Source organism: Ascaphus truei, chromosome 2 (assembly GCF_040206685.1).
Source record: "Ascaphus truei isolate aAscTru1 chromosome 2, aAscTru1.hap1, whole genome shotgun sequence".
Classification (NCBI taxonomy): domain Eukaryota; kingdom Metazoa; phylum Chordata; class Amphibia; order Anura; family Ascaphidae; genus Ascaphus; species Ascaphus truei.
In genome coordinates this window covers 457,655,717-457,676,990 of record NC_134484.1, presented here as the reverse complement: position 1 = coordinate 457,676,990, position 21,274 = coordinate 457,655,717, and the positions used below count along the sequence as shown (strand labels likewise).

The 21,274-nt window shown below is 47.9% G+C and overlaps 1 protein-coding gene across 1 annotated transcript in view; it reads right to left on the bottom strand.

The window, feature by feature from the left end:
* The window catches only part of SNAP47 (synaptosome associated protein 47), a 103,099-nt gene that overhangs the window by 53,383 nt on the left and 28,442 nt on the right, over positions 1-21,274 (bottom strand). The window contains exon 4 of the mRNA XM_075588023.1: positions 19,088-19,200. Within this exon, the coding sequence (XP_075444138.1) occupies positions 19,088-19,200 (113 nt within the window). The remainder of the gene's footprint in view (positions 1-19,087; positions 19,201-21,274) is intronic.

Genomic DNA, 21,274 nt, shown 5'->3' with positions numbered 1-21,274 from the left:
AATCAGATAAGAGAGGGGGCCGAGGCGGGGTCTCTTATCGCTTCCAATGCTCTCAAGTCCACATTGGTTTACTTTGTGTCAATATAGCTAACCTTCTAAATGATTAGTTATGATGCACTGCTAACACGGTCACCTTTTATCTTGCTAACCTGGTTGCTAGGATTTCAAACAGTCCCACTGAAAAAGAATCAAGGGATGGACATTGTATGGGCTTTAAAAAGGAGGACATGGTTTGTCACACACTTGTGGCTTCATTCTAAGATATTTTATGTACACTTGTTTGCTAAATGTGTCCCTTGAGAGAATATCTTAATGCCTCTCCAAATAATTCGACAACTGTGGCGACTACATTTAGAATATTGCTAAATAGTTTGTTATTGTGCCAGCATTACAACTATAGAATATAAAATGCAGTGCCCTAAGAATACAAAGATGAGCACAGTTTGTGTTTTTTAATTGATGGATAGTAATTACGGTTGGAATTTATTAATATAATAACAATTAATCTCAAAAAAAATAAAATGTAAATATATACAGTATTCAGTAATATAAATAAAATGCGCCTCCAAGTGAGATCAATGGAAATCGAGTACAGGCGGTGCTCGCTATCCGTCGTTTCGTGTTACGACGAACAGGTTATCCTGCGTGCCAAATGCCATTCACGGAACGTATTATCTGACGCTTGACGCCGCCTATTAACATGGAACTCGCTTTACGACGCTTTCACTCTCCGATGCTAGGTTCCGGAACGGATTCCGTCGGATGACCGAGGACCTCCGGTACTGATAGGCGGACTGGGAAACTTCAACATTTGCTGTCTGAGGCGTTGGCATCTCATTAATAAACCTCTGTTTCACTTCAGGACTATAGAAGTAAGACTCTTGCAGAGTCCATGACCAATGGAGAACCACTCTGAGTGCTCATTTGCATGTCATTTCCCAGAAATCCTTGCCGCAGTGGAAGCATTATATGCTAGGCGATAATGGGGAAAGGCAGGATTGTGCTCACAAGTCGGATTTTTATTAGCTGAATGATGTAGCAATAACGGGAAAATAAACTATTCCTGCAAAGTATGTTATTTGGGAATCCATTGTGCTCGTTCCTAATTTTCCCCATCCTAAGTGCGGTTACCATCAGCTCAAATCTCCAACATGAAAGGTCTGCACAAAACTGCCAGTAGGTGATGTCCAAACGGACCTCTGTTTTGTAAAAATGAGTCTCTACTAAAGAATAGATACGCCCTTTCCTCTGTTGCTCGACTGCTAAAACTCTGACTCAGGCCCTCATTCTTTCCCGTCTTGATTACTGTAACCTCCTGCTGTCCGGCCTTCCTGACTCTCACCTGTCACCCCTACAATCTATCCTAAACGCTGCTGCCAGAGTTACGCTACTCTTTCCTAGATCTGTCTCAGCATCTCCCCTCATGAAATCCCTCTCCTGGCTTCCGATCAAATCCCGCATCTCACACTCCATTCTTCTCCTCACTTTTAAAGCTTTACACTATTCTGCCTCGCCTTACATCTCAGCCCTAATTTCTCGCAATGCACCATCCAGACTCTTGCGTTCTTCTCAAGGATGTCTTCTTTCTACCCCCTTTGTATCTAAAGCTCTCTCCCGCCTTAACCTTTTTCACCGACTGCCCCACACCTCTGGAATACCCTTCCCCTCAGTACCCGACTAGCACCCTCTCTATCCACCTTTAAGACCCAACTTAAGACACACTTGCTTAAAGAAGCATATGAATAGCACTGTAGATATTTTGAACACATGATACATAAAGCTTGGCCCCCTGCAGACGCACTTACCAGAACTCCCTCCTACTGTCTCTGTACGTTCTCCCTACCTACCAATTAGACTGTAAGCTCCTCGGGGCAGAGACTCCTCTTCCTTAATGTTACTTTTATGTCTATAGCACTTATTCCCATGATCTGTTATTTATATTATCTGTTATTTATTTGATTACCACGTGTATTACTACTGTGAAGCGCTATGTACATTAATGGCACTATATAAATAAAGACATACAATACAATACAATAGAAGCATATGGGTTCCCTAAACAAAAGAAAGAGGTACCACAAATGTGTATCTCACTGGCTGCTCCTACACATTAAGCTGTATATATCATGACATGTATTGGTCTAGATGGAAATTGCTGGCTGTACTTTGCACTGCAACACTCATGATGTTCAGATCAAAGTTATAGCTGGACATGAAATCAGAGGTTCCCTTTAACAAGGAAATGTGTCTTTCAACAAACCTGGGATGTTGTTAACAATTGTCAAAGAGCCACTGTACAAGGGAATTTAAACCTATATCAAAGTGGATAATGTTTTTGATTTCCCCTACAGTACGCCATAACTATTGATAACACGCAAACTTTCACTTTATGGTCAGTCAAATATTTATTGCAAAACGCACACATAGTAAAAGTTAAGTTGTTGTTTTTGTTGCTTGGCAATCAAGCTCCATCAGGAGCACAAGCATATCAAAGAACAGACTAAACAGTTTGAGTATCGTAAAGATAAATTAAGGCAGCTGTGAGTATTGTTTAGTTGTTTATCAGCCTGTATCTATGACATAAACCACCGTTTTAAACGTATATATTTATTTTGTGGGGTGGGTAAAATCCGAACGAGCACATTTATAATTATTATTCCCCTTGGGAATGGCTTGAGACATTCATAGTCAACATGATCAAGTAATAAGGTCCACGGTGACACTGCAGAGATTCCTTCTGTGCCATCTCTCTTTGTAATTCATGACATATTTCTGGCTGAAGCTAACACCAACAAATGCCACATGCAGATGGCTCGAGGGATTTCTGGGATCTGAAGTCTGGCCAAACCTTAGAAAATGGTCACTGGCTATTTTTGAAGCAAGAATGATGACAGGCTGTCTAGTCAGGGATGCACAAATGCTACAAACCACTAAGACAAAGTTGTCTTTGCCAACTCCCAGATGTCAGCACAAGGATGAAGCGTTCTTATTTCAGAGCTGGAGTGACAATGATACCAATCAAGGTAAATAGTCAAAATCTATATCAAATAGCCACTGGGATTATGTTGTTATGTTTTTATTATGATGCAAGATACATTTATTCTCCTGTTTCTGCTACAAGCTGCACTTCTATTGGATGCCACCAAATAACCACATTTTCTCTCAGTTGGAGGCCCGTCGACTTACCGATGGTAACACAAAAACCACATGCCTGATCTACTGCATTCATTAACCGGGACATTTTGTTTTCATCAATGCATTTTTTAGATGCAATCTATTCATAACTATCAAAGCACTGGACAGCCGTCTTTCCCCTAACTTATAGCTGTTTAATGAGCTACTGCAACTCATTTTCCTTATTCACCGTACACAAACTTCTTCATCATGTCTCATCTCCAATTATTAGAAGGTCATGATCTGCACAAATCACTAAACACCATGTACAAAGGTAGTAAGAAACATGAACATTGAACAGTATTTGATAGTTTACTAGAGGTGAAGGACAGCCGACTTTAGGTAATGACCTGGCTATTTTATAATTTCCAAGAGGTTTTAGATGTTAAAACAAGAACCTCATCTCATTATCTATCCAATATGAGCAAAGAAACCCTTGATAATCTTTTGCACTAAAAGCTTCATGTGGTTGGTGAACAACTAGTCACAGTTTCTACTGCTTTCTCCTCAAACCATATACTGTACAAATATTCTCCGGCTCTCTCTACACCTACTTGCGTCAGCCCAAATTAGCTGGAAGCCCACAAACCTCAGAAACTCAGCTGGCTGCTCAATATCAATAAAACTGATGGAACATAGCCGACACAACCACAAGATGTTTGGATATTTTGTGCAGATGAATGCCATGGTGTATGCCTGACAGACATTCGCAATGTACTTCTATAAAAGTATTCTCAATTCTTGAGTGAAACATGGTCCCATTCTTTTAAGTAAACTGATACTTAACTTTAGCCATTAAACGTGGTTTTATTTTAGCCAGTAGAACAGTCTGGGAAACGACCAATAACAAAACACGTGAATGAAAATGGCTGGTATAGAACGGTGGTGGAAATCAAAACCAGTATGGTCAAAATGCATGCACTGTGGGCCAAGGCGAAAGGCAGACAAGTTAAGAATGGGCGATATGACTACTGTATATGCATTATTGAAGTTTTATATTTGGAAAATGTGGCTTTCATAAAGGTTTTCAAATGTACCCTTAGGAAGCAGCACCCACGGCTTTGTCTCTGTTTGCTTCATGTGGAATAACTAATCATATAAGTGGTCTCAAGATACAATAAATATTAAAGAGGATTTGATCCAAACAACACTTCCTGTGAGCGGCCCATAGCAATGAATGCATGTGTCAGTGAAAGAGTGCCCCTTCATCTCTCTCCCCCTCACCTCTCCCCCTCCCACTTCCCCCCCTCACCTCTCTCTCCCCCCTCACCTCTCTCCCCTACATCTCTCTCTTCCTCCCCCTCATCTCTCTTCCTCCCCCCCCTCATCTCTTTCTTCCTCCCCCCCTCATCTCTCTCTTCCTCCCCCTCACCTCTCTCTTCCTCCCCCCCTCACCTCTCTTCCTCCCCCCTCACCTCTCTCTTTCCCCTCACCTCTCTCTGTCCCCCCCACCAAACTTCTGCCCCTCACCTCTCACTACGCCCCCTCACCTCTCTCTCCCCCCTCACCTCTCTCCCCTACATCTCTCTCTTCCTCCCCCTCATCTCTCTTCCTCCCCCTCATCTCTCTCTCCCTCCCCCCTCATCTCTCTCTTCCTCCCCCCTCACCTCTCTTCCTCCCCCCTCACCTCTCTCTTTCCCCTCACCTCTCTCTGTCCCCCCCACCAACTTCTGCCCCTCACCTCTTTTCCACCCCCCTATCTCTCTCTTCCGCCCCTCTACCTCTTTCTTCCGCCCCTCTACCTCTCATTTCTGCCCCCTCACCTCTCTCTTCCCCTCCCCCTCACCTCTCTCTTCCCCTCTTCAACTCTTTATCTCACCCCCCTCACCTCTCTTCCCCTCCTCAACTCTCTCTCACCCCCTCACCTCTCTCTTCCCCACCCCCCTCACCTCTTTTTCACCCCCCTCACCTCTCTCTTCCCCCCTCACCTGTCTCTCCCCCTCACTTCGCTCTCTTCCCCTCCTCAACTCTCTCTCACCCCCCTTTACCCCCTCACCTCTCTTCCCCCTCACTTCTCTCTTCCCCTCCTCAACTCTCTCACCCCCTCACCTCTTTCCCCCCTCACCTCTCTCTTCCCCCCCTCACCTCTCTCCCTTCCCCCACACCTCTCTTCCCCCACACCTCTCTTTCTTCCACGTCACCTCTCTCTTCCCCCCCATCACCTCTCTTTTCCCCCCTCACCTCTCTCTCTCTTCCCCCCTCACCTCTCTCTCTTCCCCCCCTCCTCAACTCCCCTTACCTCTCTCTTCAGCTCTGGGGACCCCCTGCCTCCCGAGATACTTACCACCCTAGAGGGTGCCGGTATCTCGGAAAAGTTTCAACGCTGCCGTGTCCTGCGAGCCAATAGGAAGCCGCACCGGATGACCACGGCTTCCTATTGGCCGGCAGGGGAGCGTTGAAACGCTGTCATTACGTGATCTCTGCTAGCCGAGCAGAGCTACGGAGATCTGTACCTCGGAAAACACGGGGTCACCGGAGCTGAAATTAATGGGGTTCAGCTCCGGAGACCCCTTGCTTCAATCATATGTTAAAAATAAATCAATGTTAAAAAAGGGCATGAATTGCTCCTTTAAAATCAAGCCGGCAGGCTTGGATTGCCTATTTAAGCGCTTCTGTCGGAAATTGGAAGTGCTTCAATTTATTCCGGGATACATCAAATCAATGGTCCAAACATACTATATACAGCAATTCCTTTATTTACATTTTTTGTAATGTTGTTGCACGCAGAATAGGAAAATGTACCACTTACAAATGTCCACATTGTCAGCAACGCCAACCACTTAATAACCCCTGCGGTTGCAATCTTTCCTGGATACACCCACAAACCCTCCTTATTTATGGGCAGAAAAGAGAAGGTATACAGACAGTGACACATTTCCATGTGCTGAAACTTGTGCCATTATAGTGGATTTAATAGATTTGAAAAGGTTTCACACGAGGCACACTGAGAAATGGATAGCATGGTTTCCGTGTGTGTGTGTGTGTGTGTGTGTGTGTGTGTGTGTGTGTGTGTGTGTGTGTGTGTGTGTGTGTGTGTGTGTGTGTGTGTGTGTGTGTGTGTGTGTGTGTGTTATATATAGAATGAAACAGTAGAGCGAGCGGTGGTGGGGAAAAATGATATACTTCAAGGGCCGCACATAACCTTAATCTCAGTAATGAGTACAAATGTGTGTGTGTTATATACAGTGCTTTGTAGAAGTATTCACCCCCTCACAATAATGTCACAAGCTGTTTAATTACAAATAATGTATGTGCATTTTTTTTCAAACGAACTATTTGTATTCAAAGCTACAAAGCTGTAGTGCTTAAACTGAACACTTATACTGTATGAGGGGAGGTTAAACTGAACACTGTTATATGAGGGGAGGTTAAACTGAACACTTCTACTGTATGAGGGGGAGGTTTAACTGAACACTGTTATATGAGGAGGTTTAACTGAACACTGTTATATGAGGGGAAGTTAAACTGAACACTTCTACTGTACTGCTGCGGCCAAGTTTATTCGAGCATTTGCCCGTTCTTGGCCGCAGCAGTAGCCTGGCGCGCGCCCGAGAGTGACGGGCGCGCGCCGAAGCAGCGGAAGAGCGCCCTCCGATCGGGGCGCTCTCCCTACCGCTGCTGGGTCCGCCGGGTCCCCCGGAACCCCCTGCCGCTGTCCCGCGATTGCGGGACACCAGGGCTCCCTCGGGGAGCCCCTGGACGCGCGTGCAGGGGGCGCACGCTCCCGAAGACGCGTGACCGCGCGTCTATGACGCGCGGCACGCCGAGGGGCGGCCACTAGCAAGCCGGGAAATCTCCCGGCTTGCGGTACCGGCCACACTTTAATAAAGTGTGTCGGTAGTGTACGAGGGGGAGGTTTAACTGAACACTGTTATATGAGGGGAAGTTAAACTGAACACTTATACTGTACTAGCTGAGAGACCCGGCGTTGCCCGGGATGTAATGTTCCCGTTCCTCTCTCTCCTCCCCCCTCTCTCTGTTTGTCCCCCATTCACATCAATCCAGTCCCCCCCCCTCCCTCCCTCCTTTACAGCTTCATGTAGCGTGTGTGCGTCAGTCACTGTGTGTTTGCTCGCGCGTCAGTGAGTCTGAGGCAGAAACACAAACACACACAGACTGACTGACGCACACACAGTCAGTGTGTGCCTCAGTCAGTGTGTGCGTGCGTCAGTCAGGCTTTGTGTGCGCGTCAGTCAGTGTGTGCGTGCGTGCGGCAGTCAGTCAGTGTGTGCGCGCGGGGCGTCAAAGGCAGGGGGGGGGCGTCAAAGGCAGGGGGGGGCGTCAAAGGGAGGGGGGGGGGCGTCAAAGGGAGGGGGGGGGCATCAAAGGGAGGGGGGGGGCGTCAAAGGGAGGGGGGGGGCGTCAAAGGGAGGGGGGGGGGGCGTCAAAGGGAGGGGGGGGGCATCAAAGGGAGGGGGGGGGGCGTCAAAGGGAGGGGGGGGGGCGTCAAAGGGAGGGGGGGGGCGTCAAAGGGAGGGGGGGGGGGCGTCAAAGGGAGGGGGGGGGGGCGTCAAAGGGAGGGGGGGGCGTCAAAGGGAGGGGGGGGGCGTCAAAGGGAGGGGGGGGGGCGTCAAAGGGAGGGGGGGGGCGTCAAAGGGAGGGGGGGGCGTCAAAGGGAGGGGGGGGGCGTCAAAGGGAGGGGGGGGCGTCAAAGGGAGGGGGGGGGGCGTCAAAGGGAGGGGGGGGCGCCTCAAAGGCATGGATTCCTCCCCCTGCATTTCCTGCAGTGGACAGGAGGGGGGGGGCAGTGGACAGGAGGGGGGGGGGGCAGTGGACAGGAGGGGGGGGGCAGTGGACAGGAGGGGGGGCAGTGGACAGGAGGGGGGGGCAGTGGACAGGAGGGAGGGGGCAGTGGACAGGAGGGGGGGGGCAGTGGACAGGAGGGGGGGGCAGTGGACAGGAGGGGGGGGGGGCAGTGGACAGGAGGGGGGGGGGCAGTGGACAGGAGGGGGGGGGGCAGTGGACAGGAGGAGGGGGGGGGCAGTGGACAGGAGGGGGGGGGCAGTGGACAGGAGGGGGGGCAGTGGACAGGAGGGGGGGGGGCAGTGGACAGGAGGGGGGGGCAGTGGACAGGAGGGGGGGGCAGTGGACAGGAGGGGGGGGCAGTGGACAGGAGGGGGGGGCAGGGGACAGGAGGGGGGGGCAGTGGACAGGAGGGGGGGGCAGTGGACAGGAGGGGGGGGCAGTGGACAGGAGGGGGGGGGCAGTGGACAGGAGGGGGGGGGCAGTGGACAGGAGGGAGGGGGCAGTGGACAGGAGGGGGGGGCAGTGGACAGGAGGGGGGGGCAGTGGACAGGAGGGGGGGGCAGTGGACAGGAGGGGGGGGGCAGTGGACAGGAGGGGGGGGCAGTGGACAGGAGGGGGGGGGCAGTGGACAGGAGGGAGGGGGCAGTGGACAGGAGGGAGGGGGCAGTGGACAGGAGGGGGGGGGCAGTGGACAGGAGGGGGGGGGCAGTGGACAGGAGGGGGGGGCAGTGGACAGGAGGGGGGGCAGTGGACAGGAGGGGGGGCAGTGGACAGGAGGGGGGGGCAGTGGACAGGAGGGGGGGGCAGTGGACAGGAGGGGGGGGGCAGTGGACAGGAGGGGGGGGGCAGTGGACAGGAGGGGGGGGGCAGTGGACAGGAGGGGGGGCAGTGGACAGGAGGGGGGACAGGAGGGGGGACGCAGTGGACAGGAGGGGGGACGCAGTGGACAGGAGGGGGGACGCAGTGGACAGGAGGGGGGGGCAGTGGACAGGAGGGGGGGCAGTGGACAGGAGGGGGGGGCAGTGGATAGGAGGGGGGGGCAGTGGACAGTGACACACACACACACACACACACACACACACACACACACACACACACACACACCTCAGTTGATGCGCCCTTTCTCAGTTCCGTTTGGCGCCGGAGGTGGGGAGCGACACCTACCTGTACTTCCGGGCGCCGCCACCGTCTGACTCGGCGCCGCGAGGGAGGAAGGGGGTCCGCCATCTTACGCGCCGCGTGGCAGCTGCGGGAAGCGAGGTGATTTGGAGCGGGGAGGGGGGAGAGGTGATTTGGAGCGGGGAGAGGTGATTTGGAGCGGGGAGAGGTGATTTGGAGCGGGGAGAGGTGATTTGGAGCGGGGAGAGGTGATTTGGAGCGGTGAGGGGGGAGAGGTGATGCCGCTGGGGAGGGGGAGAGGTGATGCCGCTGGGGAGGGGGAAGAGGTGATGCCGCTGGGGAGGGGAAGAGGTGATGCCGCTGGGGAGGGGGAAGAGGTGATGCCGCTGGGGAGGGGGAAGAGGTGATGCCGCTGGGGAGGGGGAAGAGGTGATGCCGCTGGGGAGGGGGAAGAGGTGATGCCGCTGGGGAGGGGGAAAAGGTGATTTGGAGAGGGGAGAGAGGTGTGTGTGTGTGTGTGTGTGTGTGTGTGTGTGTGTGTGTGTGTGTGTGTGTGTGTGTGTTTTATTTATTTTTTTGGACCTTTGGCCCGTCACTCCGCCTCAGGCCAATGAGAGGTGTGGGGGGCGGGCCAAGGGGGTGGTGTGAGTGTGTGAGGCCAATGAGAGGTGTGCGGGGGCGGGCGGGCCAAGGGACCAATGAGATTGCCGCTAGGGACACCGGACATCCAGCAGGCAGGCATGCAGGCAGGCAGGCAAACATACAGTGCTTTCACTAATATAGTATAAGATGAGGGGGAGGTTTAACTGAACACTGTTATATGAGGAGGAGGTTTAACTGAACACTGTTATATGAGGGGAAGTTAAACTGAACACTGTTATATGAGGGGAAGTTAAACTGAACACTGTTATATGAGGAGAAGGTTAAACTGAACACTGTTATATGAGGAGGTTTAACTGAACACTGTTATATGAGGGGAAGTTAAACTGAACACTGTTATATGAGGAGAAGGTTAAACTGAACACTGTTATATGAGGGGAAGTTAAACTGAACACTTATACTGTATGAGGGGAGGTTTAACTGAACACTGTTATATGAGGGGAAGTTAAACTGAACACTTATACTGTATGAGGGGGAGGTTTAACTGAACACTGTTATATGAGGAGGAGGTTTAACTGAACACTGTTATATGAGGGGAAGTTAAACTGAACACTGTTATATGAGGAGAAGGTTTAACTGAACACTGTTATATGAGGAGGTTTAACTGAACACTGTTATATGAGGGGAAGTTAAACTGAACACTGTTATATGAGGAGAAGGTTAAACTGAACACTGTTATATGAGGGGAAGTTAAACTGAACACTGTTATATGAGGAGAAGGTTAAACTGAACACTGTTATATGAGGAGGTTTAACTGAACACTGTTATATGAGGGGAAGTTAAACTGAACACTTATACTGTATGAGGAGGAGGTTTAACTGAACAGTTATATGAGGAGGAGGTTTAACTGAACACTGTTATATGAGGAGGAGGTTTAACTGAACACTGTTATATGAGGAGGAGGTTTAACTGAACACTGTTATATGAGGTGGAGGTTAAACTGAACACTGTTATATGAGGTGGAGGTTTAACTGAACACTGTTATATGAGGAGGAGGTTAAACTGAACACTGTTATATGAGGTGGAGGTTAAACTGAACACTGTTATATGAGGGGAGGTTAAACTGAACACTGTTATATGAGGTGGAGGTTTAACTGAACACTGTTATATGAGGAGGAGGTTTAACTGAACACTGTTATATGAGGAGAAGGTTAAACTGAACACTGTTATATGAGGAGGTTAAACTGAACACTGTTATATGAGGAGGAGGTTAAACTGAACACTGTTATATGAGGTGGAGGTTAAACTGAACACTGTTATATGAGGAGGAGGTTTAACTGGACACTGTTATATGAGGAGAAGGTTAAACTGAACACTGTTATATGAGGAGGTTAAACTGAACACTGTTATATGAGGAGGAGGTTAAACTGAACACTGTTATATGAGGGGAGGTTTAACTGAACACTGTTTTATGAGGAGAAGGTTAAACTGAACACTGTTATATGAGGAGGTTAAACTGAACACTGTTATATGAGGAGGAGGTTAAACTGAACACTGTTATATGAGGGGAGGTTAAACTGAACACTGTTATATGAGGAGGTTAAACTGAACACTGTTATATGAGGGGAAGTTAAACTGAACACTGTTATATGAGGTGGAGGTTAAACTGAACACTGTTATATGAGGAGGAGGTTTAACTGAACACTGTTATATGAGGAGGTTAAACTGAACACTGTTATATGAGGAGGAGGTTAAACTGAACACTGTTATATGAGGGGAGGTTAAACTGAACACTGTTATATGAGGTGGAGGTTAAACTGAATACTGTTATATGAGGAGAAGGTTAAACTGAACACTGTTATATGAGGTGGAGGTTAAACTGAACACTGTTATATGAGGTGGAGGTTAAACTGAACACTGTTATATGAGGTGGAGGTTAAACTGAACACTGTTATATGAGGTGGAGGTTAAACTGAACACTGTTATATGAGGTGGAGGTTAAACTGAACACTGTTATATGAGGAGGAGGTTAAACTGAACACTGTTATATGAGGAGGAGGTTAAACTGAACACTGTTATATGAGGAGGAGGTTAAACTGAACACTGTTATATGAGGAGGAGGTTAAACTGAACACTGTTATATGAGGAGAAGGTTAAACTGAACACTGTTATATGAGGTGGAGGTTTAACTGAACACTGTTATATGAGGAGAAGGTTAAACTGAACACTGTTATATGAGGTGGAGGTTAAACTGAACACTGTTATATGAGGTGGAGGTTTAACTGAACACTGTTATATGAGGTGGAGGTTAAACTGAACACTGTTATATGAGGTGGAGGTTAAACTGAACACTGTTATATGAGGGGAAGTTAAACTGAACACTGTTATATGAGGTGGAGGTTAAACTGAACACTGTTATATGAGGTGGAGGTTTAACTGAACACTGTTATATGAGGAGGAGGTTAAACTGAACACTGTTATATGAGGAGGAGGTTAAACTGAACACTGTTATATGAGGAGAAGGTTAAACTGAACACTGTTATATGAGGTGGAGGTTAAACTGAACACTGTTATATGAGGAGAAGGTTAAACTGAACACTGTTATATGAGGTGGAGGTTAAACTGAACACTGTTATATGAGGTGGAGGTTTAACTGAACACTGTTATATGAGGAGAAGGTTAAACTGAACACTGTTATATGAGGTGGAGGTTAAACTGAACACTGTTATATGAGGAGAAGGTTAAACTGAACACTGTTATATGAGGTGGAGGTTAAACTGAACACTGTTATATGAGGAGAAGGTTAAACTGAACACTGTTATATGAGGAGAAGGTTAAACTGAACACTGTTATATGAGGTGGAGGTTAAACTGAACACTGTTATATGAGGTGGAGGTTTAACTGAACACTGTTATATGAGGTGGAGGTTTAACTGAACACTGTTATATGAGGAGAAGGTTAAACTGAACACTGTTATATGAGGAGAAGGTTAAACTGAACACTGTTATATGAGGTGGAGGTTAAACTGAACACTGTTATATGAGGTGGAGGTTAAACTGAACACTGTTATATGAGGAGAAGGTTAAACTGAACACTGTTATATGAGGAGAAGGTTAAACTGAACACTGTTATATGAGGTGGAGGTTAAACTGAACACTGTTATATGAGGTGGAGGTTAAACTGAACACTGTTATATGAGGTGGAGGTTAAACTGAACACTGTTATATGAGGAGGTTAAACTGAACACTGTTATATGAGGAGGTTAAACTGAACACTGTTATATGAGGAGAAGGTTAAACTGAACACTGTTATATGAGGAGAAGGTTAAACTGAACACTGTTATATGAGGAGAAGGTTAAACTGAACACTGTTATATGAGGTGGAGGTTAAACTGAACACTGTTATATGAGGTGGAGGTTTAACTGAACACTGTTATATGAGGAGAAGGTTAAACTGAACACTGTTATATGAGGTGGAGGTTAAACTGAACACTGTTATATGAGGAGAAGGTTAAACTGAACACTGTTATATGAGGTGGAGGTTAAACTGAACACTGTTATATGAGGAGAAGGTTAAACTGAACACTGTTATATGAGGAGAAGGTTAAACTGAACACTGTTATATGAGGTGGAGGTTAAACTGAACACTGTTATATGAGGTGGAGGTTTAACTGAACACTGTTATATGAGGTGGAGGTTTAACTGAACACTGTTATATGAGGAGAAGGTTAAACTGAACACTGTTATATGAGGAGAAGGTTAAACTGAACACTGTTATATGAGGTGGAGGTTAAACTGAACACTGTTATATGAGGTGGAGGTTAAACTGAACACTGTTATATGAGGAGAAGGTTAAACTGAACACTGTTATATGAGGAGAAGGTTAAACTGAACACTGTTATATGAGGTGGAGGTTAAACTGAACACTGTTATATGAGGTGGAGGTTAAACTGAACACTGTTATATGAGGAGAAGGTTAAACTGAACACTGTTATATGAGGAGAAGGTTAAACTGAACACTGTTATATGAGGAGGTTAAACTGGGTTGAGTGTGTGTGGGTGTGTGGGTGTTGTGATTACGTGTGTGTGAGGGTGTTGTGATTAAATGCAGCGGTGCACAAACTGGGGGGGCGCCCTGGGGGGTTGTGTCTGGGGGGGGGGGTTGAGTGTATGTGTGTGGGGGGGGTTGAGTGTGTGTGTGTGTGGGGTTGCGTGTGTGTGTGTGTGGGGGGGGTGAGTGTGTGTGTGTATGGGGGTGGGTTGAGTGTGTGTGGGGTTTAGTGTGTGTGTTTGTGTGTGGGGGGTTGAGTGTGTGTGTGTGTGGGGTTGCGTGTGTGTGTGTGTGGGGGGGGTGAGTGTGTGTGTGTATGGGGGTGGGTTGAGTGTGTGTGGGGTTGAGTGTATGTGTGTGGGGGGGGTTGAGTGTGTGTGTGTGGGGGGGGTTGAGTGTGTGTGTGTGTGTGTGGGGTTTAGTGTGTGTGTTTGTGTGTGGGGGGTTGAGTGTGTGTGTGTGTGGGGTTTAGTGTGTGTGTTTGTGTGTGGGGGGTTGAGTGTGTGTGTGTGTGGGGTTTAGTGTGTGTGTTTGTGTGTGGGGGGTTGAGTGTGTGTGGGGTTGTGGGTGTGTGGGTGTTGTGATTACGTGTGTGTGAGTGTTGTGATTAAATGCAGCGGTGCACAAACGGGGGGGGGAGGGGTGCTCCGGGCGCAAGATTATTTAGACGGGGCGCGTGCGGCGAAAAAGATGTGCGCGGGCGGCCAAGATGCGGGCGGGCAGCCGAAGATGTGCGCGGGCGGCCGAACAGGATAGTGCCGAACAGAATGGCAGCCACGTGATTCGGAACACTTCCCCGCTCGCGCTTGCAAAATTCTGCAGGACGCCCTGCGCTCATGCTTGGAGAGTTGGTGACGTCACCGCTCTCCGCGGCAGCGTGGACGCAGCCTCATTTTGCAAGAGCGAGCTGTTGAAGTATGTAAGTATTTAGGCTGCGCTTATAGTGCCGGCGACGTGAAGTCGCCCGAAAACAAATGCATTGTCGCCGCCGCCTTGTGCGCTTATAGTAAACGCGACGTGATTTTTTTGAAGCCGGCAATATTTGATTTTTCAGGGGCTGTCGCCTCATGTGACAGCCCCTGAACCAATCAATGGCTTGGTCGCCCGCGCCGACACAAAGCGAAATACAACTTTCGCCAGCGGCGACGGGTGACGTCGCCGTCGCGGGCACTATATGCGCGGCCTAAGACATTTGTATTTATATTGTATACCGTTTAATAAAGGGGTTTTTTTTTTCCATGTGATTTTGATTACATCAGGCAGGGGGGGCCCGAGAAATTTCAAGGATAAAAAGGGGGGCTCGGCATAAAAAGTTTGCTCACCCCTGATTTTATAGATAATACTGCAGACATACAGTATGAAAAAGGGTTTTGTGGTCAAACGAGACAAAAATTGTACCTTGAAATAAATGTTCTTTTTATTGAAGGGGGTGACATGAGGGTGGAGGGAGCAGTGAAAAGGGATGTGAGGGTGGAGGAGAGCAGTGGATGGAGCAGTGAGGAAGGATGTGCGAGTGGGGGGGAGCACTGAGGGGTGATGTGAGAGTGGTGGGGGAGCAGTGAAGGGGTGTGTGGGTGGGAGCAGTTAGAGGGGATGCAGTGAGGGTGATGTAAGTGGGGGAGTAGTGAGGGAGGTTGTGAAAGTGGGGGGAGCACTGAGGGGTGATTTTAAAGTGGGAGGGAGCAGTGAAGGGATGTGAGGGGGGATGTGAGTGTGGGGAGCAGTGAGGGGGGGGGATGTGAGAGTGGGGGGATTACTGTGGGGGTGAGTGGGTGGGAGCAGTGTGGGAGATATTAGGAGGAGACTGAGCCACTGATTGAGCCACCTGTGCTGAAGCTGGGATACCCTTAAACCCTGACCTGTTGGGGGCTTGAGGACTGGAGTTGAGCACCCCCTGCCTTAATGGATAGCACTACTGGATCCTCTGATACAATGCAAGCAAAATGACCTATCGTTAAGTTGGTATGGAGGGCTTCCCCCCCAAATTATAGCAATTAGGACAGTCATTTTGAGAAGGGTTATCAACTTCATAGCGTCTCCAGACACTTTTGGGAACAGCATAACTGTAACCCGACAGGATTACGTGTTAAAGAGGTCAAGTGTGTTACAATACAATGACTGCATACACGAGGGGGAGACAGACTCCTACAACTTTGTAAGAGGGAGACTCACCGGACCCGCAGGCCGCAGACACTAAAACCAGAGGGTCTGAACACAGATATTCCCTGGCAGCCTGTTCCTAGTAGGAGGTATGGGAACCCTGCGCGTGCACCCGTGGTCACTACTAGGAACAGGCTCGAAACACTGTTGCAGGCGCCTGCGATCATGCAATTGTCTTGCCCTTATAGTTTCGTTTGACAGTCTTAGGCCTCGGGCCGCGCTGAGCTGCGCTCCTGATCTGCCTCGCCTGCTCAAGCTGGGGCTTTTTTGCGTCCTGGCAGGCGAGGCAGTGAGCGCGCTTTGGGGGCGTGACGAAGGCGGAGCGGAGGCGTGACGGAGGCGGAGTGGAGGCATGGCGGGAGACGGGGCTAGTCCCTCGTTCCCATTGGATGGTTGCGGTCACGTGACCGCTCCTCCGCTCCCCTCAGCGCCGAAATTCAAACAAGCCTGTCTCCTCAAAATTTCTGAGCCTCCGCACACATGCGGAAGCGGCTGCTAAAGCCGCGCTGATCACAGATGCAGGGGGTAAGTGCATCTGCTCAGCGCGGCTCAGCACGGCCTGCTGTACTATGTCCCAAGCCTAAGGGCGCATTTAGGGCTTAGTACCTTCACTATTGCTGACTATTACAGGCATCCTTATTCTTACCGAGCCCGGACCCGCAATACAATCAGTAGACTGGGCTACTAGATACATCAGCATTTCGAGTGTTTGGAAAACCCCATCCTCCCATTGGCTGCATGATCACACTGTCAATATTCACTCAATTTTGGGAAACTCTTATAGATCACTATTTATTCACTTTTATACATTAGCGCCTCTATTCTTTGTTCTATTCACTTAAATGTTTATTATATATATATTTTTTTATTACTACGAGTATATGTACTATGGGATAAAAAAAGGAGCACGAGGACTTTGAGCTGTTACTAAAAGTGTCAGTTTCATGAAAAAATTGCGTAAAGTTGAATTTATTCCTTTTGCATCAGTGAGCAAATTAACTGTATAATGTAATATGTTAGTACATCCGATAGCTATTCATTCCCATTCTCTTATGTTTCCTATATTATTCTGTGGCAACGGATACATCCACATTAGCAGCACAATTTAAAAAAATAATAATAACTTTTATTTTATATAGCACTTTTCTCCCAATGGGACTCAAAGCGCTTCACAATTACAGTACACAATCCCTGCCCAAATGAGCTTACAATCTGTGTGTTTGGTACCTGAGGCACAGGGAGATAAAGTGATTTGCCCAAGGTCACAAGGACTTGAACCAGGTTCCTCTGCTTCAAACTCAGTGTGATTGTTTGTTGAGTTAGTGTCTTTACTCACTGAGCCGGTCCTTCTCCCATAGGGGGATTAGAATGTTAATTACCATGCAAACATATATTTACAGCTAAAGTTAGACTTCAAACCATACAGTGTTTCTTTTGGCAGAGTTGGGTCCCTGCAGTACTTCTCAAAGCTCAATATTAGTTGCAGAAGTTCTCGTGAGCCGCAGATTTTTACAGTAGCTGCGAGGGACCACTCTACCAGCAGAGTGAAACTGATTCCAACCTCTGGATCCTGAGGCACGGCCGAGGCAATAGGATATTGTTGAAAACAGGACCTAATTGGGAGGAGTTTGAAGGGGCACCTCTTAAATCACAGGAGGATTAACTCACCGCCAGTCTTTTCAGAGTCGCTCAGCTCCAGAGGTGAGCATCTCCCCCGCCAAAAGACTAAATCAGTGCTTCTTCTCTGTCTCCTTGGTACAACCATGGAGTGGGCACTACACATCTCATCGTATGGTTCACATGACAAAATAAAAAAGAAGATTTAATCAAATTTGTAGTGCCCACTCCTCAATCTTCACCTTGATATATCATTTTGGGTAGCAGCAGGCTCTCCTAGGAGTACGGAAGTACCGCTAACTAGATGTATCCTGCAACCAACGACACTAATAGGAGTGCTCCTTTGCTTTTATTTTTCCTTGGTACAATCAGAATAATCTGTGGATTACCAAGCCCACGTTAGCTCTCATCTTCTATGTGAGTGTACGTTCAGTTGGTCATCACTAAAACATGGCTTGCTGGGTGTCCCGTGGAGAGGGTTGAAAATCATTGCACCTAGACCAGGGGTGGTCAACAAGGTGACCCACAACGGCATTTGGAACAGGCCGCTGACCAAGGAGCAAAAAAAGAACATGCCTGACATGCTGGTGGCCCTTGAGGACCAGAGTTGGCCACTCCTTTTGTACAGGGACAATTTATAAAATGCATCGGTTAGCATGACTGTTTTACAAACAACTCAAATGTACATGTGATTTATTGTGCCATGTACACATCCATTTGTTTTAATATTAAAACAGCTACTTATGCCCTGAGTCCACAATAACCGCACACCGCACACGACACATCGTAATGTCCAATGTAATAGGAATACTTGCCCATGAGTTGACATATGAAGTCCCTCCAGCAGAAATACTTCTTAGGCCTGGGACATAGACATTTAAAACAGTGCGGAGGCGCGCTGAGGCTCAGGGAAAGCGGTGCTATCCCTGGCCTTACACAGCGCGCCGTCCGTGGGCGTGTCGGGAGCGGGCCAGTGACGTCGCGGAGTTGGTTCGCCCTCATTGGGCGAACCGCTCACGTGACTGGCCCTGCGCTCCGGCAAGCAGAAAAATCTGAAAATTTAGTGAGACACACGCTTCCGCAAGCGTGCGTGAGACCCTGCTAAAGCCGCTCTCATTGCGGCTGCAGGGGCTCAGTGCCGAGTGTGAGCACGGCTCAGCCTTGCTCACACCACTATGTCCCAGGCCTTAGTTGTGGAAGGATAACCCTTGGCCAAAATATTAAAACCGTATTCTTCAGATACTCGTTCATAATTTAGTTATAATTAAATTCGCTTTCGAATGATGGAGTGGAGCTTCATGCACACACACACACATACAAACACACACACACACACACACACACATACAAACACACATACACACACACAAACACGGGTACTCCAATAAAAATGATCTCCATATCAGTCCTAGTCTGTGTTGTGCTTTAATGGTCTCTATTCAATATACCGAGTAGCCTAGTCCCCTTCGCTTGGGAAGACTAAAACCTCATTCATTGGAATGGCCTTAAATCTTCCCGGGCAAAGTCGAAATGGCTCCACAGTGTATTGAAGAGGAGTCAATCCGTTGGTACTGTACGTGCCAACTCCCAGGCTAAAATGCTGCATCGTCTCTGGTATTACCTTTCGGAGCTCTTGAGCTTCTGATTGTGACACCGCCTGCTCTTGCTCCGCCATTTCCGAATGTCCGTCTATAGAGGGTCCCGATTGAACGATGCCCTCAATAAACCAGGATCCTACAACAGAGAACAAACTGTGGTTACTTAGCTCCATCTCCTGCACGAGGAAAGCAATGCAACATGTTTCCCATCAGTGGGACGTACAATTCGTCTGCACCGCAACTAAACAGCTGTACAGAACATTCACCGCTTTATTGAAAACCAGAGTTTTATAAGCTCAACATTGGGTAATAGATAAAAAATAAAAAGTGCACTGCTAACAGATTAAAATGTACTAATGTTTATATGGATGTTTATATGGATGCAAATGTTCCACGCTGAACTGCAATAATACTTTACTAGCCCAACAATTATTTTTTCTGGAATTGATTGCTGGATCTGTACCAGTGTTTTGGGATGAACTGCACAGCAAAATGAAGCAACAATTACAATCACAGACCTTCTATCAACACCAATAAAGAAACCCCGCTGTTGGGAAGAAACTCATTTGGTTTACTACGGTGTCTTTAAAAAAAAAAACACTTCTGGAAAGAGTACGTAGCAAAACGGACACGGGTCTGAGCGCCCTCTACTTTCTCAGAGTCTGAAGGCGTCTGCGCGCCTGAAGTACACAAAGTGTGACAGTATTCTGCAAAGTGCTGGCTCTCAGGAGGAGGTAGGAAGGGACTTATACGTTGGGACAATTTCATGTATTGGTAGGCCGTACACCTGTACATTTTGTTGGGCCAACATGAATATGAGACATGTCATTCCCCATAAGGAATCCCCATCTATTTAACATGTTATATGTTTATTTATATTGGTTCAGTCAAAGCATCAACTATTACTCATCACCTTAATCACAGCTCAATTATGCTTATAACGGATATCTGTTTTGAAAAAAATTCCACTTTAATGCTGCAGACCGAGCAATATCCTACATGTGGCTTTTTTTTGTAATAAATCAGTTCTGTACTATGAGAAAATACTTGTAGCATTTAAAAAAACATTTACAAAGTCACATCCCCTTCCTCTTCTGAAACAGGTGCTGGCACACCCCATTTTGAGCCCTGCCCTCTCTCTAGCAGTGCATCAATTGTATCTAGTGACTGCCTGGTCACATGATCTTCCCCACAGAACTTTGCATCTTTGGTCCTCTTCTGCTGCACTGACAGCTATTTAGTGCACCCCCGAGCCGAAGCGTCGCCGATCGATCACAGGAGAACGGATCGATCGGCAACTTATCCAATTACTTATCATTGTGTGGATTGTATTGATGCGCGTATTAAAGGGGGAAAAATGTAAACGGCAGCTGGGACTGCTGCTTTACGATACAGACGCAGCAGACTTCACTGCTTCCGCTGGTAACACAACATATTACATATATACATCACAGAGCGTCCACGGGATTCAATGGCAGTAATAACGCACAACATCACCGCACATCTCAGCACAACGCGCCAGCTGGAGAAATACCCTGTTACATCTGTAGTGTGTTATTTTTGCTATACATTTAAAAATATGGTCCAAAGCCCTAGTCGCCGCCATGGCTGCGTGTTTCTGACATACATGCAGATGTAGCAGACCGTACTGTTTTCGTTAGGGAGATTCACGCAGCGGGCGGGTCCAATCCGGAAGCATGGACCCTTCACAGCACAACCGCGGCAGGTGCTGGAGCCACTGATTTTTGCTGTTTCGGACACGTCTCTGAAGAGAGTAAGTCTGGCTACATCTGCACTATACACTGTCTATAATTCAGAGAGGGGGAGAGGGGAGAGCGAGAGAGGGGGAGAAGGAGAGAGAGAGACAGAGAGAGAGAGCTCCACTGATGTCACCTCCTTACAATCTGACCCATACAAGAAATGGCTCATTCTCTTCCTCAGTATTTTGCAGCATTGATATTCATTAGATTTCATCAATCAACACAACTAGAACAATGAACATGAAGGTGTATTGCAGGAGTGGCCAACTCCAGTCCTCAAGGGCCACCAACAAGTCAGGTTTTCAGGATATCCCTGCTTCAGCACAGGTGGCTCAATCAGCGGCTCAGTCTGAGCCACCTGTGCTGAAGCATGAACAAATTGAGCCACCTGTGCTAACGCAGGGACATCCTGAAAACCTGACCTGTCGGTGGCCCTTGAGGACTGAATTT